The sequence below is a fragment of the Gouania willdenowi genome, chromosome 16, assembly GCF_900634775.1.
Source record: "Gouania willdenowi chromosome 16, fGouWil2.1, whole genome shotgun sequence".
In the NCBI taxonomy this organism is placed as follows: Eukaryota; Metazoa; Chordata; class Actinopteri; order Blenniiformes; family Gobiesocidae; genus Gouania; species Gouania willdenowi.
The window spans coordinates 22,953,108-22,980,832 of NC_041059.1; the positions used below are offsets into that span (position 1 = coordinate 22,953,108).

Below are 27,725 nucleotides of genomic sequence, written 5' to 3' on the forward strand. Positions count from 1 at the left end.
TTTTAAACCTATTGCAAAGTATGAAGTCTGTCACTCACACCACAATTTTTGCTCAATTGAAACCAAACTTGCTGCAGCACATATTCAGAATGTCTTGCACAAACAATCTACATAGAGTTCAACATTTTTGACTGTCGTGTACACAGTATTGTAAACACATTCTTTCAAAATACATTTTCAATGTTCATTTAAAAAAATGACAAAACTGTAGAGGAATTACATATATATATATATATATATATATACAAAATATCAGAACATTGTCTTAAAAATAGAGTTTTTTACAGCACCTTGAATATTGGAGTTCTAAACATCTGTGTTTCACTTATGGAACATATAAATCATAGTTAAAAACAAATTACCAACATCTCCAATTTGTGTAATATTTGGCTTAATTCCCAAATTTTGAACGTCAGTTTTAAATGCTAACAGCTGCTGTCACACAGGTGACTTGCTTAGTCTATTGGTGAAGTTACAGGTGACATTTTCCTGCGCTTAATAGCTCAGTGAGAGGATGTTTCTTAGTGATGAAAATGGTGAGTTTAAACCTCAGCTTGTGCATCTTTTCTAAATAAGAAAACTATGCTAGATGTCCTCTACTGGAAACACCAGACAATAGTCCTGATGGTGGCGCTACGAAAAGCCTATAACTTAAAAAACACGCAAAAAGATCAACTCTGTAAGATAGAGCTTTGTCTTTTTTTTAAATTCACATTAGAATGCCACCCTTTACCCCCCATCGTCCTATACTCTGATTTTGCTCAGAATCACCCATTTTTGCTGAAATTGTCTGGCCCCAACCATTGTTGAGCAGCAACTATATTTTTGCTTTTGTAATGTCAATATCTAAGGAGGCAAGGTATTATCTACCATAAATCTGCCTATTGTCAATATCTGTAGGTAGGTACACACTGAGCCAAAAGCTAATGTGACCACGTAGGCGATGGCAAAGAATCAACAAAAATCAACAAACAGTCAGTCGGGCCAGCCTCCCTTGTCTTTTGATTGTGTAAGCAGACAGTAGTTGACCTGTTAGTTGAAGAGAGATCGTCGACTCACTATTAAAGAAAAGTAAAGTTAGTGTTATGTAAGTAGGAATCTGTCGCTGGCGCAAAATGCCTGAAGGTGCGTTCACACCGAATGCGACTGAAGTGATTGATGCGATTAGGTTACATTCAAATCAATGTCAATGACGCAACCTCAAGTTATCGCCCCTTAAGCGACGTGACTTGCGTGATTTGAGCGACTCGGTCAAGCGCGACCTCATTGCTCAAAGTTTTAAAATTTGAACTTTTTAAACAACTTTTGAGCAACAACTCTCCCTTCCTTCACTGTCTGTAGAGCCGCGGCAGCAGCCCCTTCCTGCTCCCTCCCGCTACAGTGCAGACGGCTGCAGCAGAGGGCTGTACTACACTTCCTCAATTTATCGGGGCAAAATTAAAGTGGTTACTTTCTTGAATAAGCCTACATTCTGATTGAACTCATCCTTTAGTTACTCCATACAGCCAGAGAAAAAGGAAAATAAGTGATCAGACCCCTCTCTCGCTCTCCTCTGTCACCGCTTCTACACACACGCACACACACACACACACACACACACACACACACACACACACACACACACACTGTTCATTCAGTGGAGCGATAAAGGGATGAAGTGACCAAAAAGCACCACTTTAGTGAAAAATAGTATCAAAAGCCTTAGCTCCATGAGTATATCAGAGCCTGTGGTCACGTGACTGCCGCAAAGTGAAACGTTCTCCAGGCATTCTCCAGGTCACATGGCCTGGCCAACGACGGTCCGTCTTCTCCAAACTTACATGGGCGGTATTTCAAAAGGGCAGCCCCGCTCGGAGCATTGATACTGTCAAGCTCTGTATATTGGCCTGAGGAATCATTTAAAATATCTCATATGCGTCAACTCTTTAGGTCACAAAGTCTGTGGTGTGGCTTTAAATAGTGAGGGAAGATATTCAGTCGATGAGGAGCACCTGAGTGGAAACAGAAAGGAGCCCAATTACTCACTAGCTGGGTTTGCATTACACATTTTTGCAAAATATAAGCGATATTTCTAAATGTTGACAAAGTATATAGTTGCGCTTTGAACGTGTTTCCATTGAACATTGCTTTGGGCAGGAGCCTCGTAACTCCCGTTAAATCTCATCCCGTGAGACTTTGCCGCAGGAAGATGGACGCTCAGAACCTCCCTATATATAACACTGTATTCCTTTGTTGTTTCACGTCTAATTTTGCAGTAATAATTTTAAAGTATAATGCTAGAAATGTCCTGGTCTCCTCCTCTGTTTATACGTTCCGCGTCATGTTTTCTCTGAGAGAACTGGTCATGTGACCAGGTACGTCACGTTCTGTGACGTGTATTTGCGGAAAAAAGTGTTTCCATAGCGCTTTTGCGACACATTTCAATATCAAAACGTCTGAAATACCTCCTCATCAAAGCGTCAAAACTTTTTATCAATATTTGAGTGTTTTTTTTTTTTTTAATTCTTTCCATTGAACCCAACTACTTACTCATTAGCACTGACAGGACAGAATGAGTTCACATAAACAGGAACCCACTGGCAGGAAATAACTCAAACATGCACACACTGAAAAGCATACAATTAAACAACTGAAAAAGAACCACACTAGGGCTTGAGCCTATGACCCACAACATACAAGATCAAAACTAAACTGATGATGTCACATGGCAACTGAAAGCATTGTTTAAACAGAAACAGAAACAGAAAAACCCACCAAACAATGACAAAATCTAGTCTAAGTCTGTGTTTTGTCTAGGTAGTAATTCTCAACTGGTCTGGCTCTGCCATAGCACCTTATTCAAATGTTGTGACCTACAATGAGAGTTTGAATTTTTATATAATACAGAATATCACAGTATTCCCAGAAAAAAAATTATCTAACATATTTGCATATATATATATATATATGTGCATAAACAAAAACTTAAAAAGCACCGGTAATCATAAACCTATTTGTGAATAAATTTTATTTGTATGAATACAAACCAACAATTTCACAGTTGCTTTCAAAATAGTTGAAAGAATCATTGCAAGGTGACCATGTGACAGTGGAACGGAACAGTTTAAATGAGTGCTTTCAGTTTGGTTTAGTACAAGTAACCAATGATTTCCTTCTAGCCTCAGACAAAGATTTGAACTCAGCTTTGGTTCTTTTAGATCTCAGTGCAGTCTATCATACATCTGATTATAATCTATTGCTGCACAGAGTAGAAAGTGTTTTTGGGATTAAAGGAACCGCACTAGGCTGGTTTAAATCACCCACTTTGTGCACGCCAAAGTTAAACAGTGAGTTCCACAAGGTTCAGTTTTAGGATTTATAAAATACATGAAAATAAATTACAGTTAGAGCTAATGTTCATTTTAGTTAACAATTAAACTGGATTGAGGAAAATGATGAGGAAATTGTTCTTCTGCCTACAAACCAAAAAGGAACTAAAACTCCAGCTGCTTGATTCAGAGCGCTCTCTGATTTCTTGTAACTCAGTTGTAAACATGTCCTAATGTGCCTTCTTAAATTGCACAATTCATAGGCTTAACATTTCTTCTTTTTTATTGTAAATGTGGAAGTAGTTTGACCTTTTAAAATGAGGTTTTACTGCTGGTTAAGTTGCACACGGAGCAGTTCCTATGAAATGTGGGTTTATAAAATGAACCTGTGATTTTTGTCTAACTTCATTTGACCAAAGGGATCTTCATCATGGGCATGGTGAGTAATTTCATGACAATATTCAGCCTAAAATAAATAAAGTTTATGGGTATTTAGTACAATGTTTCTAGTATTGGTGAAAAATAAGAATTAAGTATCATACAGGCTTTTTTAAACTATAGTCAAGCAACAATAATGTTGGTTATTTGGAGTTTTTGAATCGTCTGTTGGAACGAATGTCTGTGTATCAATCATTTTCTGTCACGGATTGATTTTAAAAAAACTAATATAAAAGCAATTTCAAAAATTAGTGCAAAAGAATAAAACTACAGTTAATGTGATCATTGCTTGCCTCTCAAGGCGATGTACATTGATTAGCATAGTGTAAGAAATGTGCTATACAAATAAATCTGCCTTGCCTTGCCTCCTATCTGATCTACTAATGTTCTAGACCAGGGGTCTGCACCCTGTGGCTCTGGGGCCTCATGTGGCTCTTTGACTATTTTGCAATGGCTCCCTATAGCTTTAATTATGATTATGATAATGAATTGTTATTTCTTACAGTTGGTATTGACGATTAACTAATAATTCGATAACCTAAAAATAAATCAATTTGCCCAATAAGTCTGCCACCTTCCTACTTCACCTCCTGCAACATCAACTTTCCTTGCACCTGTGGCTAATCTGGAGTTTTAAATCCCTGCTAACATAACTAAACTAACAAAAAGACTATTCTGGAAGAAAATTGAGATTTTATACAAGTAGGGTAAAGATTTCTTTAAAGTAACTGTCAACATGCCAGCTTAATATGCTTGATATGTTGCAAGAAATTAGTTTGTGTTGACCGACATGATCTCGTGTTCTCAAATTCAAGTTATATTTTGTAGCCCTCTAAATCCAATAATTCATAAAATTATTCGACATTATCTTAACTGTATATTATTTTATACACTGAATTGTCTTCATTAAGAAGGTTTTTTTTTTTTTTTTTTGGGAGTAATGGTTGGAGACCCCTGTTCTAGACCCTAGGTTCCCAAACTTCTCACAGTACCTCATTTGACATTTAAGTCTGCGTCTTTAATTGTTCTCCGGGCAAAGTTTTGTTCTGTCTTTTGTTTTCGTGATTGTCAAAGCTGAAAATCTACTTTCACACAAGTACATGGTAGCAAAGGGAATCAAGCACATTTGGCTAGCACAAAGCAACGTGGCTCTTGTCATATTTGCACTTTTTGAATGAGATCTGTCACCATGAGAGGGCAGTCTGACAGAGGCTAATGTTTCATTTGTGGCAAATGCGTGGAGGCTCCTGACAACTCTTCTATTTGTATTCTAGTTTCCAATGCTGTTACGTTATTTTTAATTTCTATTCAAGTACCCCCTGTTACAGTAGTGTTGTGTTCAAGACCACACTATCCGAGACCAAGACTTGCCCGAGACCAAGACAAGACCAAGACTTCCGGGAGCCAAGACCGAGTCAAAACCAAGACCGAGTCAAAACCAAGACCGAGACAAGCCGAGACCGAGACCAAGACCATAAACATTTTTTTTTTAATTTAAAAAAATATATAAATAAATAAAATTATGACAAGGTTGAACAGTTAAATAACATTCTCTCTTTAATTTTTGTTTCTTTTAAATACATTTGAAGGACAAGAAAGGTGCCTGTAAAAAATGTACTAAAATATTAAAACTACTACTGCTACTGATAAATTCACAATTATTCTACATATTTGAAAACAAGATTTTTATGTCAGCTGAATGTACAGCAAGTGTTTAAAAGCATTTCTGCCAAGAAATAACGATTCTCGATTCCGATTCTTTGAGTTGTGCAGGTCAAGAGGTCACAGATTTTACAGGATAATGTTTTAGTTTGAAAAAGCCTGTACACGGGCCATTTTTATTAATTCACTTAGTTGATATAGTTTAATTTGGTTGCTGTAATGTAACTAGGATATTCAATTAACAAAGGTTTCCAACTGTAACTGTAAAAGTGAAACTTGCTGAAATAAAACTACAAGCAAGTTGTCAGCAGTGTAAAAAACAAAGAGCTACAGGTAGATGTGAAACTAAATAAAACAAACTCAAACTCTGGAACAGTCATGTGACAAATCAATCAACAGTTCATCAGAGAAATATTATTATTATTCTGGATACAGTGGAAACAGAAACTATAAAAAATAGTTATATTGTGAACCTATTTATATTGTAGGGAACATATTACATACAAATATTTAATCCAGAGGAGGAGTAAATGCGTCCTGCATTCACAGGCTGTAATATCACCAGTTTATCATTTTACCAGTTGTTAGAGCTACTGTCTTTACCAGGGAGCAAATATTTATTCCTGGTGATTGTTTTCTGGAGTTTTACTGGGATTTTTACCGGTGATTAGTTCCTATCTCCCTTCCGCTCCGCGGTCCAAACTGAAACCGTAGCTACACACACACACACACACACGAGTGTGTCATACACATCACTCAGTCACATTAAGGAAGGTTGCGGTCATTACACGGGGTGGATTAAAGAATGAATAAAGGATTGTTTCATCCCGTTCTTCTCTGTGTTATTATCACATTATAAAAAAGTTTAAAAATAGCAGGAATTAGTGCTGGTCTCTAACGGTCTTGAGGGAAAATCCCGAGTCCAAGACAAGACCGAGTCAAAATGCTTCCGAGTCCGAGACGAGACCAAGACCTTTAAAATTTGGTCTCGAGACCAAGACCGGTCTCGACTACCACAACACTACCACCTGTTACAATTTGCGCAACCCTGGGGCTACTTGTACACCATTTTGGGGTTGATGTTGCAATAAGCCAAATAAAAGTCTTGCTGCCAACAAGAAAAGTTGCTTTGTCAGTTTATCTTTGGTTAATAAATGTGTGTTTTTCCACAGCTCTCATCACTCCTGCTGCTTATCCTCTCTGTCCACCATTGGGAGGCCTCTGCAGTCGCTCCCAATCTGACCTTTTATTACCAAGATCCGTTAACAGGCCAGACCCTCAACTGCACCAAGTGTCCGCCTGGTTCACACATGGCTGCTCACTGTACCACTGACGTGCCCACACAGTGCACGCCGTGCACAGAGGGATACTTCACAGAGCTGTGGAACTATCTGCCTCGCTGTCTCTACTGCTACAACTTCTGCACTGGGAATATGGAGGTGGAAAGAGAATGCACCCCAGTCAGCAACAGGGTCTGTCGATGCAAGGAGGGCTTCTTCTGGGTCGACGATTTCTGTGTTCCACACTCTGAGTGTGAGCCGGGCTACGGAGTTCTCACTAAAGGTAAAGCCATCTTGGGCCTTTCTTAATGAGCAGGTGGCAATGAGAGACTAAATAACTCTTTGTAGACCTATATTAAGTGTTCGTTAATCTTCTCTAATCACAGATGATGTGCACATTGGTCGCTGACTGCACATAATATTAAAGATGAACTATATTGATCATACAAGCCATATTTGATGGTTTCCTGGTACAGAAAAGCCAAGAGCTTGGAGTCACTTGTCTGGACATAAACTTGCATCATTAACACAAGAAATAATAAAGTTGTAGTTGAGTTACACTCACTATTGCATCACATTAAAAATCGTTTATGTTCTGGTCAACACACGTTGCAAACTCTGCAATCAACACCAATCAAAAAGCAACTTAAAGCTGCAGTTTGTAGAATCTGAAACCAAAAATTAGCCTCCCTTACCGGTGTCTTTTGTAAACGCTCTTAGCAACTTTATTTTCAATAGAGATATAGTGACAAATGTATGGACTTTATCATGTGTTATTGGAGATTTTTCTAGTGTTTTAGATACTCTGACATGAATGCACGTATCACTCTCTAGTTAATGCCCTGAACAGCGGCTGCCACCGTCAGCTTGTCCCCGCCATAGGCGCACAGAGGCGGCTGCACTGATCCCAGCAACCGTTCAGGGCAGACAGACAACCATCACTCCACATCCAGACTGTAAAATGAATGCACATTAAATCAGCTTCTCTTAGGTTTACACGCCATTTATCCCATCTTTTCTCACTCTCCCTCTTAAACCAGTTTGTGACACAAAGCGGTTCGTTCCTACCGAGTATGTTTGTGTCTTTAAACTGTTGCTTCTCTACCTCGGTCTGCCTTTTTCTCTTGCTTTGCTGTGTAAATGTTGAGTCTTCTGCTGGAATGTTTGTCATTACACGTTTACTCCCGATGGTACCTGAATGTGCCTGAGTTCAGTCGAGCAGCCAATAGTAACGCCCAAACCAGCCCATGGAGCACACATATTTGTTGAAAAATCTCTGATTGGCTGACGTCCAGCGTCACCCTCCTGCATTTCTATACTTCATTTACAGAGCCAGGAGAGGGAGAAGAGATTTACTGTCCACTTAAAACACTTTGGATTACAATATGCTCAAAGATGATTATGAATTTTTTTTACTAAATTATGGCAAAAAAAAAAAACGCACATACTGCAGCTTTAAGTTTTAGATCATTGTTTTGTCTCAATTTAAGATAAAAGCTTCCCATTGCCAACGACCAACCAAATAATACAAATATTCTGAAATTAATCATTGTAAAGCTAACTGTATTATTTGTCCTATAGGTACAACAAAAATGGACACGGTTTGTGAAAAGTGTCCTGAGGGTCATTTTTCCAACACTTTTTCTGCTCTGGACACGTGTGTAAAACACAAGGAATGTGGAAGCGAACAGTTGGTGCTCCAAGGTACAGTGGATCAGGACACGGTGTGCGGCTCCTGTGAGAACCTTGGAAATGAAAGTACGTATACTACTGTACTAATACTACTAATACTACCACTTTATTACTATAAAATGATTCTGATTCTACTGTGTGAACGATTATTACCTTGGAAAGACATTGGTTTTTAGATATTTTGATGTAAATAGAGAAGCTTCCAGTTCATTTCAAACATTTACATGTTTGTCCTTCAATGATTTTCTCCTCAGGTGACATGCTGAGGACGTTTCTCGATGGATTCTTCAAGATGCACAAGATGCGTCTTGGAAAATTGAAAAGATTTGTCACTCGGTGGGTTTCTTCATTCTTATCGACTGATTGATTCTTCTCTATGGGATGCTGATTGTAGAGTTGTTCATGCTAAAAATAAACAGCAACTTTTTGCATCATTTAGCAACAAAACACTTTTGTTACTTTTGACCAGATTTACAGCAATATTTGTGAAATTTGCAATATTTTTTTCTAGTAAAAAAATAATAATGTCAATGTGAAATCTAAATCTAAATGTTAAATATTAAATCTGCATCTAAAATTTCAATCCAAATGTAAAATCTAAATATTAAATGTTAAATCTAAATCTAACATCAAAAAAAGAAAAAAAAAAGAAGAAAAAAAAAAAGAAAGAAAAAAAAGAAAAAAACAGAAAAAAAAAATCTAAATCTAAATGTTAAATGTTAAATCTAAATGTCATGGGTGAAACTAAATATATATCTAATATGCAAATTCACCGGAAGTACCAACATAAAAGCTCACTCTGGTGAATTTGCATGTTAGCTAAAATATATTTTTGCTGTAAATCTGGTCAAAAGTAACATAAAAGCAATACACATAAGTTAGTTGTTGCTAAAAAAAAAGTTGCTGTATATTTTAACATGGGCAACTTTACAATCCGCGCCTCATGCTTCTCTGGATTGACTGCAAAGTTAATTAAACCATTTTTCATTTTTTGGGAACAGGCATATTAATAGCTCTAATGATCAAAGGTGCACCAGAGACCAGTGTGTTCCTTCACAGAGGGCTCATCTCCTAAATGAAGTCAGACAATGGATCTTTAAGGCTCCAGTGGAGCAGCTGACGATGATTCCACAGATGCTGAGACATTCCCGGATGAGCTCGCTGGCAAAGAACCTTGATAGTAGATTGAGAGAGATTAAAGAGAACAACCCAGACTGCAGCATTAAAATATAGTGCATTTAGCATTTGGTGAAAATAAGCTCTGCAGTCTGGAACATGTGAAGTATTTCAGTATGGTAGACATGATGAAGTGCTGTGGTTTGATAGAATTTTAGTGTGCAATGTTTTGATGCTGTCAATATTTGGCTTTTACATTCAATTTGAGATTTAATCAATAAAGTGCACAAATTATACGATAAAATGTTTACGTGCACATGGGGTCATATTAAAATATTAGCATAATTTACAGGCTAAACACATGTTGCATAGAGAATAGTAAAAAAATACAACCTTTAATTAAGTCATTTTCACAAAAACAAATAAACAAACAAAAACGGCTTTATTTACATTGAAGTCTCTGGCTAAAACAGTAAAACACACTGGGGTGTCTTGTAGTTGCTACACATTACCACACAATGTCGCTACAACCCCCTCATTACACCTACATTACACTAAAAAAGTAATAAGTTTCACATGAATTAAAACAAACAAGTATTTGACCTAAAAATACAGTGTAAGTGATGAAGAAAAAGATTTGAGCACATTGGACAGAACAAATGAGTCTAAATTATTTTCTCTAACACATCATTGTTACTTTAAATACTTTTAATCATCAAATCTACATCATTTAAAACCAGAGCTCACAACAGGTACATTTAGTCAGGTGAGCAAAACCATCACAGCATAGTAGAAATAAGCCTTGATACTAATAAAATGAATGAATGCTTATATCTCGGTTTTAAAAAACTAAATTAAAAACATGTTTTTACAACAGATCAAAAAGCAACTGAAAAGGAATAGGCTGAAGCCCCAAGGCTTGTTTATGCCTATCATGTACCCTCATAGGATTAACTAAATACTTAATAAAACATCAGTACTAGTACATCGTTACAAAACACATGATAGGTTAAACTGAATCAAAAACAATCAAATTTCATTGTAGCCTTTGATCATTTTAAATTTTAAGGTCTTCTTAAAAACTAACATAGAAATGCACATCTTTATTTCATTGTTTAGTCTTTTCCAAAACTTTACACCCAAAAAGACACACATCTGTACCTGAGGTTTGTTCTGACGTTGTAAGTTTCAAACATCAGCAATCCCCTTAAGTTATAAATCCCCTGCCGTAAAATCTTTTGAATACAAACAAGAATTTTCTTATTTACCACTCAAAACATAATAATAATGTTTTTTGATATATAGTATCCTGATATTTTAATGTGTGTGATCTTATAAAAAGTTGATTTGTAGAATCATGGTATCCAACTTAATTTATTATCCGAATAGCTCTTTTCTGCAGTTTAAATATTGGATCTAAATTCGTTTTATATGCATTTCCCCAAATTTCAACACAATATGTCATATAAGGCATCACAATTGAAAAGTACAGCAAATGAAGGCAGTTCAAAATGTTAGGATTTTCTCTTTTGCGCAAGTAAAAATATGATATATTCTCATATTGTTCACACTCGATGAGTGATTCAACATCAAATAATCCTTGAGATTTTATTTAGAGATTATCTGGGGGGGAAAAGTGACTTATTATTATATTTATTTCTATCTATAAATACAACATTTTACTTGGCGATTTTTTAAGAACTTTGCATAACAATCGCACAGAACAAAATCAAACCTGTATTTTTATAATAATTTTAATTATTGGTGTGTGATATCATATTAGACGTGGTCTCAGAGCTCCAAACAGTTCCTCTGTTTTGCTGCCATTTAAAAATCACTCCTTATCTTATAAGAACAAGGCTTTACTCAGTGGAGCAATAAGCATCACTTTTTATCAGAGCATTGGGTGTAGGTTCTGTAGTTCTCCAGACAGCCCTTAACTTTATCCTTTAACTTTGTCATGCACTGGTTTTCTATTGAGACTAAATTTACCTTACCTATACATACGCTGTGAGAGAGCTGGAAAAGGCTCAATAACATATATCCCAAATAACAATAACAATAACAAATGTATATATATATAAATATATAACTATATATATATAACTCAGTTCCCGTGACCCTCAAAAAAGGAGCAAGTTGGTCAGAAAATGAATAAATAAATAATTCTCAGTTAAATGTGTAAAGTTGGCCTATCACAAAGAAAACACTGTACAAAAACTTAGATATAATGTTATATAAAGATAATATTATATATAGATAGTTTGGATCAGGGCCGCCTTTAGGTCATTCAGTGCCCAAGGCAAGAGTGGACAAAAGCAATGCAAAACAGTGCAATCAAAGTTACAATAAGATATAAAAATTTTCAGTGCAAGGACAATTCTACTTTCCTGTTTGGTTTTACTAGTCAGTAAAACAAATCTTAAAACCAAAGAACACAATGTGCAAACAACACAATAGAATTATATAGTGTAGAACAAGAATAAAAAAATAAATAAATTAATATATATATATATTTTTAATATTAATATTAAATTAAGAAAAAAAACATGTACAGTGATTGTAAAGGGTGTGTTTCACGTTTATTGTACATTTTTTTTAATTATTATTTAAAAAATAAATAAAATAAATAAATAAAAAATTTGGGGAGTGCAATTTGGCGCTCCTCCAGCAGATGACGCCCTAGGTTGCCGCCTATGTTGCCTGTCAGGAAGGCCGGCCCTGGCGTGGAAGAAAGATAATCTTAACACACAGCATACACATGCTTGCTGAAGTAGAAACATTGTTTCTTGTTTTTTTTTTTTTTTAAATGTATCATTGTTTTGATAAGTGTTGCATTTGGCACTATATGAATACATTTTAATTATTGTCAAAATAAAATATTTTGTGAACTACAAGTGATTCTGTTTGAAAGATAGTATAGGTCACAAAAGTCCAAAAAAACATAAATGATGACACACATATGAGAGTATGATAAGGTTTTGATTATTTTCCAACTTGTGCGTTATTTCACATACCAAATTTGGCAGTTCGACTTAGGCCCACGGACCACATTTTTGACAAATATCTATATTATTAATTAAGATCTAGTTGGACAATATCGTGCGACAAAATGTTGCTATATTAAAATGTCAAATGATATATTTTGGTTTTAATTTTAGACTGGCATGAACTGCCAGTCTCTGTTGTATTTGCAGAGTGGCGCTTTTTGCACTTCAAATAGGAAAAATCTATCTTATTTATTATTATTATTATTATTATTATTATTATTATTATTATTATTATTATTATTCATAATAATAATAATAATAATAATAACAATACATTATGCTCAGGGTATATGTAAGTATGCCCGTAAGTTAAACCAAAGATATATTTTTTTGTCTTTTTACCTTTCCAAAAATTTCGTCTTGAGCCCAGAATCGTTTATTGACTCGTGATCTTTTTTATATTGTTCATATTCATATTATAATATTAATATATTGTTCATATTTTTTATTATATATTTTGTTTAATATTGTATATTCTTTTTAAATGTATTTATATATATATATATTATTTGGTTTTACCGTGTGTAGCCCTCTTTATCCGCTAGAGGGCGCTGTTTCTCAGCCTTCAGCTCCACAGCCTGCTCATTAACACCGTCTGGCAGCGTCTGTCGCATCACGGCGCGAGGAGGCTCTGCTGTGCTGTGATTGGCTGCTGCCTGGTACAGTAGTACCCACAGCTTTACGGTAGAGTCACGGCCCACGGAGGGAGGCTGTGTGTTTTCATCTCGTTGTCACGCACGGTCCACTGGGCTCTCACCATGTTTTCAACCTAGCCATTAGCTGCTCTTTATTCCAGCGTTTCCTCCGGGAAACTGCCCGGGCCCGCAGCAGCGTTAGTCCGCCATGCACGGAGGGAGAGGCGGGTACATTGTCCGCTGACCGCGCGTGGAGCAGAGCATGTAACGCACCGTGACTCCACCTGACACTTCTCTCTCTCTCTCTCTGTCTGGCTCAGCGTTTTCCCACCGTCTCCAGGCATCTCGTTGTGTTGAGAGGATTTCAAGTCAAATTTTTTGGGATTTCTATTTATTTTTTTTAAATTTACAAACATGGGCGAGGAAGTGTCCGAGGTCTCCAAAGAGCTCGTGGGTAAGAGCAGACGCTGATTTATTGCCATGTGTAAATACTGGAACAATCAGTGATAGCCTTCTGTCACTCTGTGCAGGATTCTGATGTAACTAACATTATCACACTATAGAAATACATTCATTTACAATGCAGCAAAACTTATTGAATGAGTGCACAACAGACGCGTTATTGTCTTAAAGGGCAGTGGTTCTGAACTAGTGGGATGGGGCCCTCAGTGGGTCGGGAACCTGATATGAGGGCCCTTGCCATCTGCGTCACAAAATTGTTACAGAAAATAACAATTGTCTATGTTTCTGTTTAGTTATCCAGTGCTTTTCATTCTTCCTTATATTATATCATTATGTGACATTAGTTTGGTACTTTTCAGTTTGAGATTTTGTACAGAATTTTTACACAGAATTTTTTTTTTTTCTTGTGCACCTCTAGATGTCAAGAATTTAAAGATTAAATATTTTTATTTTTATTATTTTTGTCAGTGTAACTTAACTAGGCTACTTCAGTGATGAAATGTATAGTTTTAATGCATAATGCCCCAATAGTTTTAATTAAACCAATTACAAGAGTCGAAACAAGTTTCCCTTAACTTAAACTAAACTCACAGCTTGGCCCTAAAGCCCAATAGGTTAAAAAACCCCAAACCAAAACATTGTCCTAAAACAACGCAACACCATTTATAATGAAGACTGAGGCCTATATCAAGTAGTTTCCTGCTAAGATTACATATTAGAGAGAGTGAGACAGAAATCATAAAATAATTTATTATCTGAACTCATTTGAGGAGTATGTGGCTTTAATCTTTTCTGAAGCTGTTACACAGGAATCTGCCACAAGGACTCCAGCCTATATTAGGAAGAAAAGCCTCATAGTTTGGATGTAAGTGGTCACTCTGTCTGCTCTCTGCGGAGGTATTTTCCACCCAGTCATCATGATCCAGTCCTAACATTTCTACTTACGAGCTGGAACACTTCTAAAGGGCTCTCTGTGCACTATTTCTAAAGCTTGTGTACAGAGTTTACAGATCTCTTTGTTTGCGGGAAAGAAGCTTAGTTCTTTTTAGTGCCCTATTGCAATGTTAGAGAAGCACTGTCCTTTTTTTTTTTTTTTTAACCTTCTTTCAAACCAAAACGCACAAAATGTGGAAGTGCGTGCGGATTGTAGGAAAATATTGTGAGGTCATGTCACTTGGCATGCATTATTGACTGAGTCAGTCTACCCAGGCAGCCACTTCTATTTAAGTCTGGTTCCTTTCAGATCCCTTTTTGCACAGCAATATAAGTTGTTTAATCATTAGCCAGGTGAGATGAGAGTTAAAGAGTGTTCCATGCATTGGAATCAACACTTATTTAATTTTCTTTGATACTTACATTAGATCTTAGCAACAGACTTCATCTCAGAAGGCTTTTTTTTTTTTAAATATAGTGTTTAATTTATAAAAAAAAAAAATGCTGAAGGATCAATTACCTTCAAATCCAAGCTAAGATTTTCAGTACATTCTTTAACATACTTTGTCTGAAGATTTGGATGATCAGAATTACAGATTTTTGTAATTTGAGAAAAAGATAACTGCCCTGCTTTGGACCCCATCCACACTGAGACGGGTTGTAGTGTAAACGATTAAGTTTTTTATCGTTTACGTCTTGTGTCCACACGGCAACGAGGATTTGGAAGCTGAATACGATAACTTCTGAAAACGGGTGCCAGAGTGAGAAAGTCTAAGAATGACACTAAATCCTCCCGTACGTTCCAGTGTCATGTAGGAACTGCTTCCCTGTTTCGGTGTATTTCTGTGGCAGCGTTACAGTGCCGCATAGAGGCCCCTAATGTTTACTACAGCCTTTTCGTGTGGACGCACACACAATTACCTGCTTTAGGGGAAAACTTTTTAATTTTGTCTCTGTGTGAATGGGGCCTTAGTGTCAAGTAAAGGAGTCAATAGTAATGCTTTTTCTCTGTAATGCTCTTTGGTCATTGAAACTGCATGCCTGCCCCACCCTGACATCTGCAAACTAAGAAAGGCTGAAACATTGAACCACTCCCATAGATATATGTTTGTGAGAACTGTCACAACAATGTTTTTTTTTTAAATTTAATTTATTTAATTTATTTAATTTATTTAATTTATTTTAATTATTTAATTTATTTTATTTTTTTTTACTTTTCAAAAAATGCTGACTGCTTTCATACAATTGCTGAACAACAGATGTTAAGTCAAGTTTTCCTTAAATATTCACATAGGATGACTTTTGGGACTGCATTTGAAAATTGTATGCAAGCATTGCTAAATACATAAAGCACTGCAGAAAATAAAGGTAATCGCGTGCAAATTTCAACTCTTCAGTAATGGGAATATGCTAGCTGGTTTACTAGTTAAGAACAATATATTGGTGTAACTTTGAAAAGTGTGCAGTTAATTGTTTTCTGAAAAGCAGGACATGACAATTTTATATACATCATTTAAAAGACAATTAGTCTGTTTTCAGTGACTTTCTGACTGTCACCTAGATCTAGATCAAGTAGATTTTTGTCTTATGTCCTATCCATCTTCCTCAACCAGTTTTTTCTGTCTTATTTTCCTCTTTTGTTTGATTTTTTTTCCCAAGTACACATTCTGGCCACGAGTTTCTAGGTTAAGAATAAAAGCCAGTCATTGTTTCAAACATTGGCAGTTGCCTGTGAATCAGCCATATGGAGTGTGAGTCTTGACCTTTAGTTCATCTGTTCTTGCAAAGTAATTAGTTGAAGACAGATCTTTCCTTATTTGTGCTCAGTTATACAAACCTTGACCTTGTTTTTTTCCTGTGTGGATGTATAAGAAATTAGCAAACCAGGACGACTGACATTTATGGTACTATCGGCTCCTTCCATTAATCTAGGATTCACAAATAAAAGTTATAAACTTTGTGTAACTCTAGAGCCTTCATGTAGTAGATGCATTCAAAACAGTTTTAAAAAGCATAAACATTATATATGATTGTATTTCTAATGTCTAGATCTTGACTAGATTGTTTTCAGGCAAAATAGTAAGTTTCGAGACTCAACAGCTTTAGTTATCTATCTATCTTATCTATCTACCTGCTTTACCTACTGTACTTTAGCTGTTCTAGGATAGTAATGGGTGAATGGATTTCTTTTGCTAACGCAACATAACAAGCAGAACTTAAACTGATTGTTTGCCTGTCGTTGATCACAGATAACTTTAAAGGCACTCATCATACATATTTTATGTCAAAAAAATGAAACAGATGCATCTTCTGGTCGTATAGCGGAGCTTTCTTTCCATCTGTATTTATAACGAGTTGAACATTAGCAAAAAGCTAACATCACTGGAGCAGAAAGATAAGTCTGTGTGTGTGATGGGTCACTAAATCCTAGATAGACCTTAATGAGGTGGTGAACTGTTTGTTCATGGTTTTTTTTTACAACACCACAGGTCCTCTATCTCCCTGCACTTTCCAGAAGTCCCCACTGAAATTAAAGCTGCTGCCTAACCAAATGAAGAAAACTGCTAAAAGCATTGCAAAGCCTGCTGCTCAGGCTATAATGCGATCCTTTTGCACAAGGTTAAAACAAATTAGCCGAAGAATCACATGCAAGGCTGTCAGGAGGTTTGTTCCATAAGGCCCTGCGTCTGCCTAGACTCATTAAAACCTACGAGGGTTAATTTTGATGCAGAAACCCACATGAGATACTCCAGGGAGTCCTAGGTCTCTGTACTGCTGTTGTATAGCAGAAATAATGAACAAACTATATTTAATATTTATTTCATAGCTGGCAGATGCATCGTTTCAAACACTACAGCTATTAGTTCCACTATGATGTGAAAATGATAGGGATGTAACGATTCACTCAACTCCCAATACGATTCGATTCACGATACTGGGTTCACGATACGATTCTCTCTCGATTTATTTTACAAAATGGGACTGTAGTTTTTTTGGGAAAAAAACTAGAATATACTGTACTATTTTTCTTTTATTTTTCATTGTCAAAAGAATTCCTTGATAAACAATTCAAAACAATGCAATTTAACTAAAAATAAATCTTGAATGAAATAAATAAAGGAATAATACAAATGAAAATGAAGCCTATTAATTTAAATTCTGGTTCTATAATAAACAATGCAAAACTGCATAATAGTTCTTTTTCTTTTAAAAGTGCAACTGAAAATGTAATTTTTGTTTAAAAAACACAAAAACCGTCATTGCACTGATTTATGTCATATTTGTTTGGACCAGCAGAGGGCGCTGGTAACCCAGTGGTCGGTTGGCATGCAGATATCTTGCAGTGAAGAAGAGAAGCTATGCTAGCAGACAGAGCTAATAGAAAAACGTGACTTTTACAGATATTCAAGTAATATTACAGAGATTCTTTCGGTGCTTAAGGGGTAATGAATCATTTACTAACATATTTAAGAGTAGAAGGCGGCCAGAAAGAATCTATTAGCAGACTCCGCCCGCCGCCTACACTTGTGGATAGCGCCCTCTGCTGGTGAAAAAAAAGTTTAAAAAAAGTACTGCGATTCAATTTTCAGAAAATCGATATCGAACGTGATACCTATGAATCGATTTTTAACTGCCTTACGATTAATCGTTACATCCCTAGAAAATGACTTCAAAAAGTCTTTCTTGCCATCATTACAACTCCTTACATGTCCCCAGTTTGATTTATATTGTATAGAATACCATTAAACTTCTGCATCCCAAAATCCAGATGTGTTTCAGTTGTAGAAACAATTGAGTTTAACTTGTGCTTTGAAGTGACCTACCAGATCGCTTTTTTTGCATGTAGAAATGATGACCATACCTTTATATCATTAAAGTTTGTGATATCTGTAAATAGGGATGTAACGATTAATCGTAAGGCAGTTAAAAATCGATTCATAGGTATCACGATTGATATCGATCTTCTGAAAATTGAATCGCAGTACTTTTTTTAACCAGAAGTGTAGGCGGCGGGCGGAGTCTGCTAATACTTTATTTCTGGCCGCCTTCTACTCTTAAATATGTTAATAAATGATTCATTACCCCTTTAGCACCGAAAGAATATCTGTAATATTACATGAATATCTGTAAAAGTCATGCTATTCTATTAGCTCTGTCTGCTAGCATAGCATCTCTTCTTCACTGCTAGATTAGCTGCATGCCAACCGACCACGGGGTTACCAGCGCCCTCTGCTGGTCCAAACAAATATCTGACATAAATACGGGGCAATGACATTTTTTTTTTTTTTTTTTTTTAAGTCCAGTTGTTAAGGCACAAAATACATTTTCAGTTGCACTTTTAAAAAGAAAAATAACTATTATGCAGTTTTACATTGTTTATTATAGAACCAGAATTTAAATTAATAAGCTTCTTCTTCATTTGTATTATTCCTTTATTTATTTAATTCAAGATATATTTTTAGTTAAATTGCATTATTTTGAACAGTTTAGCAAGGTATTCTTTTGACAATGAAAAATAAAAGGAAAATAGTACAGTATTTTTTCCCCCCAAAAAAATGAAGGAATATTTTTCAATCATCATTTGTCTACAGTCTCATTTTGTAAAATAAATCATGAGAGAATCGTATCGTGAACCCAATATCGTGAATCGAATCGTATCGGGAGTTGAGTGAATCGTTACATCCCTATCTGTAAAAGTTATGCATTCTTTGGTTGAGCAATAAAAATTGTGGGTTCAACCCATTCTGTGTGGAGTTGGAGTTTGCATGTTCTCCTCACGCTTGCATGGGTTTCCTCCTGATGCTCCAGTTTCTACCCGTCATCCAACATTTGGTTAATAGAAGTCTTTAGATTGACCGTATTAGTGAATGGGAGTGTGAGTGGTTGTCCGTCTGTTTGTTTGCTCTCCAATGAACTGGTATCCTATCCAGGGTGTTCAGGAACAAGCAGGTTGGAAGATGAATCAATGAATGAATGTCAGAGAAAAATCTAAATGTATGTATTGAAACTTTATCCGTATTGCACATTAGAAATGATTGTGATGGGAGTAAACTTGTGAACCTGAACTCAAAAGTATATAAGTCCAAAAACTAGATTCTTTTTTCTTTTCTTTTTTTTTTTTTACCTAAGAGAGAAATGTTAACAGTTTTTAGTAAAAACAAAACTGCAAAAAAAACTGCAAAACAGCAAAAAGCAGTACGTGAAAATGAATTTCATATTTAGGTAACAATGTCTTCAGTTAAATTCTATGAAGTCTCAGTTTTAAATAAATCTAAACAGTGATGATGTTTTGAATGAGGTCGGATATGCTGTGTTTTTGGAGAGGGTGGTTGAGGGAATGAGACAGCTAGAGAAAAACAAATATTCAAGATGTTTTCCTTCAGATTTGAAATGTAAAAAGCAACAATTTAGCTTCTACCAAAGAGTTTTTGAGGGTATAAATTGCGGCATAGAGCTCATAATGAGAAACACGTCTTCTTGGGTTGGGTTTTCAACGTGAGTCTCTGAATAGCTCCTTACATTTTCCTCCTCTCTTTGTGTAGAGAGTGTAAGGGATGCGGTGGGAAGGAAGGTGAAGTTGTCACTGAGGAAAAGAGTGAAACTGGAGATCAAAGGAGACAAGACGGAGAACAGAGTGTTGGTGAGTTAACTGCCTTTATTAATCACCCTCTTCATTAATTTAAGCCTGCTTTACACATTGGTTTGTCCCATTTTCTACCTCTTCTGAAGGCATAGCTTTGATCCTCACTTTTACTCATGAGAGCCTTCACACTCCTGTATCAATGTTACCTCTGAAACTTAAGAAAACAATTTGAAAATTAACCTTGTCCCATTGAGGTAAAGTTGCAGATATTATGAATATTAGTCACATCTGTTTCCTGTCTGTTTAGTGTTGTTGGCTGTGTGCAATCATAATATCGACATTTATAAAAAGCCTGATAGCTTTCTGTCCAGCTGGTTTAAGTCAAAAGTCATCCATTATCCATGGATAATGGATAATGGAATTTATTAGGATCGTGGTACCCTATTCCAGGCTTTTTATTTTTATTTTTTTAACCAAAATGAATGTTTACAGTACAGTTGCTTCTACCGCAACGTATCACCAGGTAAACTCATCACCAGTTGTACTAATACACCAGCGGCTTTGCACCAGTGTCTTTTCAGATTTACAGTATATGCAGACATAATAATCTGAACCGCTTATTCATTACAACACAATTAAAAACACACTTCAGATGAATCTCTGCTTATATTTTCAGTCACAGGATAACATGATCACTAGTCGAACCGTAACAAGATTTTAAATGGGATTATGGACAGAATTAGATATATTTGTCCATTTCTCACACTTTCTAGACATTCAGTCACCTGTTTCTGGTGAAAAATAGTGTAAATGCGTGACAATGTCCCAAGACATGTATGTGAGGCCCTAATGATGCATTGTTTTGATGATTAACATTTCATGAAAAACTAGAAATCTAATATTAGATTTGAGGCAGCGTTGTCATCCTCCAAACTAGGAGTGTGACAATATCTTGATATATAGATAGCTCGCGCTAAGTATAGATTTTTTTTTTTAAAAAGTTGTTTTTTTTAAAAAAAAAATTTATGATTTAAGATTTATTTCATTCAAAACCTTTTCTGCTTTTTCACTAAAATGTGCAGGTAAATCTTCACAGAAATATTATCACTGTTTGTTGAAGGAACCAAGATATTGTTTACTGGAATATTGCACTATAATGGTGTCACTGGTAAGAAAGACCCAATTTTTTGTTTACATAAAGCACTATTGGAGATACTTATTGGTTTACATTGGTATGTTGACACTTATTTACAGAAATGTTGCACTAAAATAGTGTCACTGTTCATAGGACACTTTTTTAATTTATTGTCTTTCAGCGATATAAAATAAAAATTCTATTTTTTCCCTGGATCTTTTTTGTTTCTTGTCATATCATAGATTATTGTAGATTGATTTCTGACTAATATATCGATAATCGCAGTATCGTCATATCGTGAGCTTTGTATCGTATCGTGAGGTACCCAGAGGTTCCCACCCCTACTCCAAACCACAGAGAATGTTTCCAATCCAGCTGTAAGATATTTTAAGATTATTTAAATAAATATAATAGATAAATATATTAAAGGAATAACTGTGCTTTGACTGCAGTTACTTACTTTTGGGCTTCAAATTCATGATGTCTATTAACAATTAATCCTGGGTTGTTGATCATCAAGCTGAATGACAATATTTATTGTAAATGTAATTACCACCTCAAACTGGAAACTTTGGTTAAAAATTGACCACCCAAAAAAAAAAAAATTGACCACCCAATGAGCCGCAGCTCCTGCTGTTGACACATGTACGTGGCCGTGGTGTGTGTTCCAGTGAACAGGAGGGAGCAGTTCAGACCATAATCTCTGGAGCAAAGAGCAGCAAATTATCCGACTACTTAATAATTAATATCTTGTAGATGATTAAAAATGCATGGTTACTCTTTAGGGGATGGATAAAGATGAGAGGCTGATGGTAGTTAAAATAGAAAAGTTCCCTGTGCAAAATTTGGCCTCGGGTGAATCCATAAAGTGTGATGGTTGAAAGCTTTAGAAACTGTCATCATTTATTTTTGTGAGAACTCTGTGTGAATTTTGAGAAGGCAATAAGAAACATACACAATTATAATGGAGGTGTCAGACCCTTAGATGCTACACAAGTCATGTGAGACACCAGCTGTGAGAGAAGAGTGTGAGACAAAGTGTTTGACTTTTGTACGTAATGAATGAGGCGGCGGCTCCCACGCGGGAAGCAGCTGGAGAGAGCGCACCATGCTGTGTTGGATTATATAAAATAAACTGTAGACACGAGAGACATCCTCACTGCTGGTTTTGAGGATCTAACAGAACTGTAGGGGTGAACTAATGTATTATACTATATTATAATATTTTAGAAGTTATTTCCCCAAATATGTTTTAATATGTTCTTAATAAAGAATTTTTCCTTTGCACACTAAATAGAAAAAATGACTCAGAGGTCTAAAGAAATAAAATAAATGCATAATAATACATTCAATTTAAAAGCACCTTTCAGGTCACCCAAGGACACTGTACAGAACAAGATAAAAACAGATAAAATACAAGCAGGTTAAAATAATTTTGACAACATTTTTTGGTTTGTTTGCTGAAGTGCTGATGCTGCGAGGTAACTTGGATAATTAGTCGAAAAAGCAGAACATCTGATAAATGCATTTCATTGCTATCATGAATTAAAGCCTATTCTACACTTCAGTTTGAGGCCATCTTGATAAGACTTTTACAACAACGTCACCATGTAGGAGTTGGACATAGACGCTCTAGTATAGTGAACTCGCGCTTGCACAGAAAACAATGCAAAGCAGTGGGAGTCAGTGCTGGGAAGTGAGGAATTCCAGTGGAATGGCTCTGGAATTTCTTCCAGACGTGAAGCTTGGGTTTGTGTCAGTGCTACGCTCGACTGGACTGAACAAATAAACCAGTGTTTGTTTTGCTGTAGAAAAGGAGGGTTGGATGGAGAGAGAGATTAAGGAGGAAGTGTTTCAGAAAGTTAACATGTCAGTGTAGTTGTATCTACAATGACATGTTTGGAGATTAGATGTGAGAAAGTTAGAAATTAGGAAAGTGGAAAAAACCAAAACGATCTTGTTAATTCATCCAGATTTATTATTGAAATTGTGACTTTTTTGTGTGTGTTGTACACAGATTTAACATGTCGGCTGAGCTTTAGGTTCAACCTTTTGACCTTACTTTTTTTTCCCCTTAACAGCAGTGGATTGACTAGAAGGTTTAAGTGAAGTACGCTACTTAAAGGTGATTTATTGACTATTTATTTTAATTTAGCTGGCTGTTTAATGAGGCCGTAAGCCACAGACCATTTATATCAGGGCCAGGAGGGCCCAAATTCTATATTAAATATGCCTATAGCATAACTGTGCAAAATAAACACCTGTACAAAGTATTTTTTTTTTAAAACAAACAACACTATTCTTTGTTTTGTTTCACAGCATGAAATTACTGAACACCCATAAGGCAAAAATACTATCTTTTGTCTTCAAAGACATTTGGTGCCATAAAAATTTAACAAAATGGAACACAGCATGCCCATGAGACTAAATTACTACATTTTCCACTACCTTGAACAATCTTCTTAAAATCAAGAATAGTAATAACATTTGACACCAGCTTCATAATTATTTAAAATGAAAAAAAAAAATCTGTATTACATTAATTTCAGTTAAAACTTAAAGGGGCAGGTTTTAGAAATCAGACGTTGGTTAGTGTAACTGCAGCCATCAGTCAAGCCACCGCGGGAACGCGCATCTAATGTTTGTTGATCACCGGAGCACAGCTGATACTAGAGGATGGGAACCCCACCGAACCCTGACTGGACCCGACGGCACTGGACGGGTCGGGTTCGGACAGATATTTAGAACTGGTGGTTTGGTCACATAGTGTTGTTTGCGCGCAGTCTGAAATGAGTGCAGTAACAGCCACAGCTGCTGTAGCCCTGAAGAATGCACAGGGAGAGTTGTGATTTGCGGGGTAAGGAGAATGGAGCAGAGGACAATGCACCATTAAACATTCATTTTACTGCACAATAACATGGATTATCTTTATATTTAATATATGGATTATGTAAATAGATCCGATGGGTCTCTTGTGAGCACTGCTCCCCTGTTTGTGTTTGACGTTCGCTTGTTACCAGTGCGCTGATCTGATGTTGACATTTACAGTTGTTTGTTAATAAAATTGGTCTTCGCCACTAAAACAGACGTACATATGTCATTTCTTTAAGAAAAAAATGAGGTTTTCACTGACTGGTTGGGCTCGGATTTGACATCACCATCAGAGTAACTGTATTGCTCTTCATACTGTGAACAGAAATTCAAAATGTACCACACAATCTTTTCAAGGCAATAGGTAGAAATGTGTGTGGGCTCATTCTCTTTGGTTGTGAGTTCTTCATCACACATTAGCATTAAAAAAATACTTGGCTTAATTGCATATTACATGCAGAAGGCCTGTTAGTAGCAGACATGGTCATGGAGTCTGTTCTTGGTTTGTATAAGTCTCCAACTGACCTATTGACAAAGTGAGAATGTTGTGCTGGTGAGATACAGACAGTGAATTTCTCAGTTTTCACATCTGCTCACAGATGCATGTACTTCCAAAGAGGGACAGCATCACCTGTGCATGTTTGCGGATCTTGCAATACCTGTGTGCAGGAACACATCTGTACAAGTGCAGTAAGAGGTCTGAATCACACTGAAGTCCCATCAGTTCCATTTGAAGCCCCTCACTGACTTAATTTACATGTATAGAAAAAGGGCTGCACAAACAACTTAAATGCTGTTTCATTTTCTTGAAAATCTTGGAAGTGATGATCAAACTCCACCACAAGATTGCTAAGAATTTCCATGTATTTTGGTGTGTTTTCCTGCTTCAAACCAACTGCTTTGAGGCCCGGAGAATGTGCCAAATTTCCCAAATTTAAATGCACATAAACAAAAAGAACAAATTCAGATGAAGACATTTGTGATGCTCCATTCAATATAGCAGCCTTTTTTTCCTCTGACAAAGCCTAATTAATGGTTTTGTGATTATTACAATATTGAAAACAGACCTCAACTGTTGAGAAAGAAGTTTTTGTTTGAAGGCTCTAATGTGACTAATACAGCTGACTGATGATCTGGTCCTTCCTTGAAGCTGCAGATTCATGATATTCAGCAGCTCTTTAATGTTCATGAGAAAATCCAGGTCAGAAATCCAGGGTTTGTCCCAAGGCACTTGAGTGTTTTTTTTTCTTTGTGGCTTTAAATGCTCTCATCTCCTCGCTTAGTTCAATGAAACACTGTGAAACATCTCCCTGCTGAGCCACCAGTCCTCCTGGTGGTACAGCACGTCTCTGCACTGTGCATTAATCTCATCCAGAAGAGCTTGGAACTGATGATGTGAGAGCGAATGTTATTGAGGCCGAGTGGTATTTGCTTGTACAATGTTGGGTGGTCAATTTTGATAGCAAGTCTGCAGCCTTCACCTTTCCATCATCTCTAGTGTATTTTGAGAACTAAGGGGAATGTCACGTTTGGTAGTGGTGACAAAGACAACACATCTTTTAAAACAAGATTCTGTGCTTACATATTAGGCACACTTCCATTAAATCACTTTCATTAAAGAAGTACGGTACTCATGTTCCCAACTATTTTTAAACTTTCTCTTATCAGTGTGCCACTGCCTCTCACACTTTATTTATGACTATCTCTGACCCCAACATCCTCACACTCTCTGGTCAGATACTTCCAGATCTGAGCTGACGGGAGCTCAGCAGCGCTCACTCAATGTAAATCTCAGTTAATTTGTGGTCAGGGGAGGCAGTACAACAACAATACATCCAGACTGCTGGCAGAGGGTTAGAATTATTATTATTATTATTATTATTATTATTATTATTATTATTAATATAGTTTTTTAAATAAACAAATTTGTGCATGGTCAGTGAGCCATAAAAGACAGCCCTGATTTATATGATTTTTGTGAAAGCAATGGACACACATGATCCAACTAATTTGCTGTTTTTTAGTTGTTAGCATGTATCTGTTTAGAAAGGTCCTCAACTAATGAAGATTAAATGGTTATTTCCACCATCGGTTTGTTTGTCTGCTAAATGCAGACTTTCTTTCTTTACTTAGATTGAGGCTTTGCTGTAGCAGACCATAGCTTGATGGATACAGCCATGTCCCTCCTCTAAAGACAGGCGGCTGAAGGAGGAAATGAGATGAGTCTATCAAACACTCTGTAAGGAAGAGGAGAGGGTCCAGGGGGAGCGAGTGTGAGACTAAAATGGGTAAAAAGAATTGGTCGGCAGTGCAGAGAGCATGAGGGAGTGTGGGGAGCGAAAAGAACACATGCTGATAAAATAGGAAAAAGACAAAAAGTCCTTCTGACTCCACTTTCCCACAATCTTTCCTTTTTTTCTTTCAACCTTGAGGTCTCTCATTAGTTGGTGGGAAAATGAAATTGACTCCGTTCTCTGTTCTGAAATGATCACCTGCAGTGTTCTCTCAGGGGACCAAACAGGCTTCATCATGTATTGCTTATACTAAGTCAAAACATTCAATCCTGAAGGCCATTCATCCAGTACCCCTCAATTACAAAGACTTATTTGAAGTTTGATTACAGTTTGGCTTTGAGTTGTAAATACAGATATTTGATTGTGCAATACTAGAGAGGAAAAAGCATGGACTGGATGATGAAATGTACAACTGCACTGCCTGGTGGAACAGTTCAATGTGATATGTTGGATGCAATCTTTTCTTAAATTCCTGTGTCATCAGCTTTCCCTAATTTGATGTTGTTATTGGTGAACTAAACTTCACAAAATTGTGCCAGAAATGCTTAATAGGCATTAATTCTGTTGCCTTTTGTTAATAATACATTTTTTGTGCTTTAGAAGTGCTTAGTAGACCTAGACCAGGGGTCTGCAACCTGTGGCTCTGGAGCCTAGTGTGGCTCTTTGCCTCTTTTGCAATTGCTAACTATAGCTTTAAAAAAGAAATTAAAATTATGAATTGTTATTTCCTACAGATGGTATTGATGATTAATGACATTAACTTCAAATACAATTATGATAAAATAAGATAATTTGTTAACCTAAAAATAGATCACATTGTTCAATAACTCTTAAGTTGTTTTTTTGTAGCCCTTCAAATCCATTAACTCGTGAAATTATTAGATAATATTTGAACTGTATAGAAGCTAATAAACTGTATTGTTTTTGTTGTGAAGGTATTTTTTGGCTCTGGAAGGATTTTAATCCAGGTGAGATGAGACAAAATGGCTCCTTTAAAAATAAAGGTAGTAGACCCAACCAAGACAATCAAGTCAGGCCAAAATCTGCAAGATTGCAAAGTTTCGTAGCACAAGATTTTGGTGAGAGTTGACATGTCTGCTTGCTATGCATTCAACTACCCATTCAATGGGAAAAATATTGTGAAAATGTATATTTGTCCCAAACCGTGCATGAAGTGGAATATTCTGTGCCGTATAACTATTTCTGTTTCAGGAGGTGAATTCCATGACTTCCTTTCATTTTCTGTGATCGCAGAAATTCTAAAC

At 36.2% G+C, this 27,725-nt stretch overlaps 2 protein-coding genes across 4 annotated transcripts in view; both read left to right on the plus strand.

The window, feature by feature from the left end:
- Positions 1-3,531: 3,531 nt before the first annotated feature.
- LOC114478252 (tumor necrosis factor receptor superfamily member 6B-like) lies at positions 3,532-10,739 on the plus strand. Its single transcript, XM_028471207.1, has 5 exons — positions 3,532-3,747; positions 6,581-6,971; positions 8,270-8,446; positions 8,635-8,716; positions 9,382-10,739. Exons 1-5 carry the CDS (start codon positions 3,739-3,741, stop codon positions 9,611-9,613), a joined length of 891 nt encoding a protein of 296 aa, XP_028327008.1. The 5' UTR covers positions 3,532-3,738; the 3' UTR covers positions 9,614-10,739.
- Positions 10,740-13,224: 2,485 nt separating this feature from the next.
- Positions 13,225-27,725, plus strand: part of LOC114477722 (F-actin-uncapping protein LRRC16A-like) — a 64,019-nt gene continuing 49,518 nt past the window's right edge. For all 3 annotated transcript variants that reach the window (XM_028470226.1, XM_028470227.1, XM_028470228.1), the window contains exons 1-2: positions 13,225-13,635; positions 20,120-20,217. In XM_028470226.1, the coding sequence (XP_028326027.1) occupies positions 13,596-13,635; positions 20,120-20,217 (138 nt within the window). In that variant the 5' untranslated portion in view covers positions 13,225-13,595. The remainder of the gene's footprint in view (positions 13,636-20,119; positions 20,218-27,725) is intronic.

Bases quoted from the DNA above. Each gene is read 5' to 3' on its own strand.
- LOC114478252 (XM_028471207.1), top strand. The intron at 6,972-8,269 runs GTAAAGCCATCT...TTTGTCCTATAG, and splicing joins CTACGGAGTTCTCACTAAAG to GTACAACAAAAATGGACACG. The intron at 8,717-9,381 runs GTGGGTTTCTTC...TTTTGGGAACAG, and splicing joins TTGAAAAGATTTGTCACTCG to GCATATTAATAGCTCTAATG.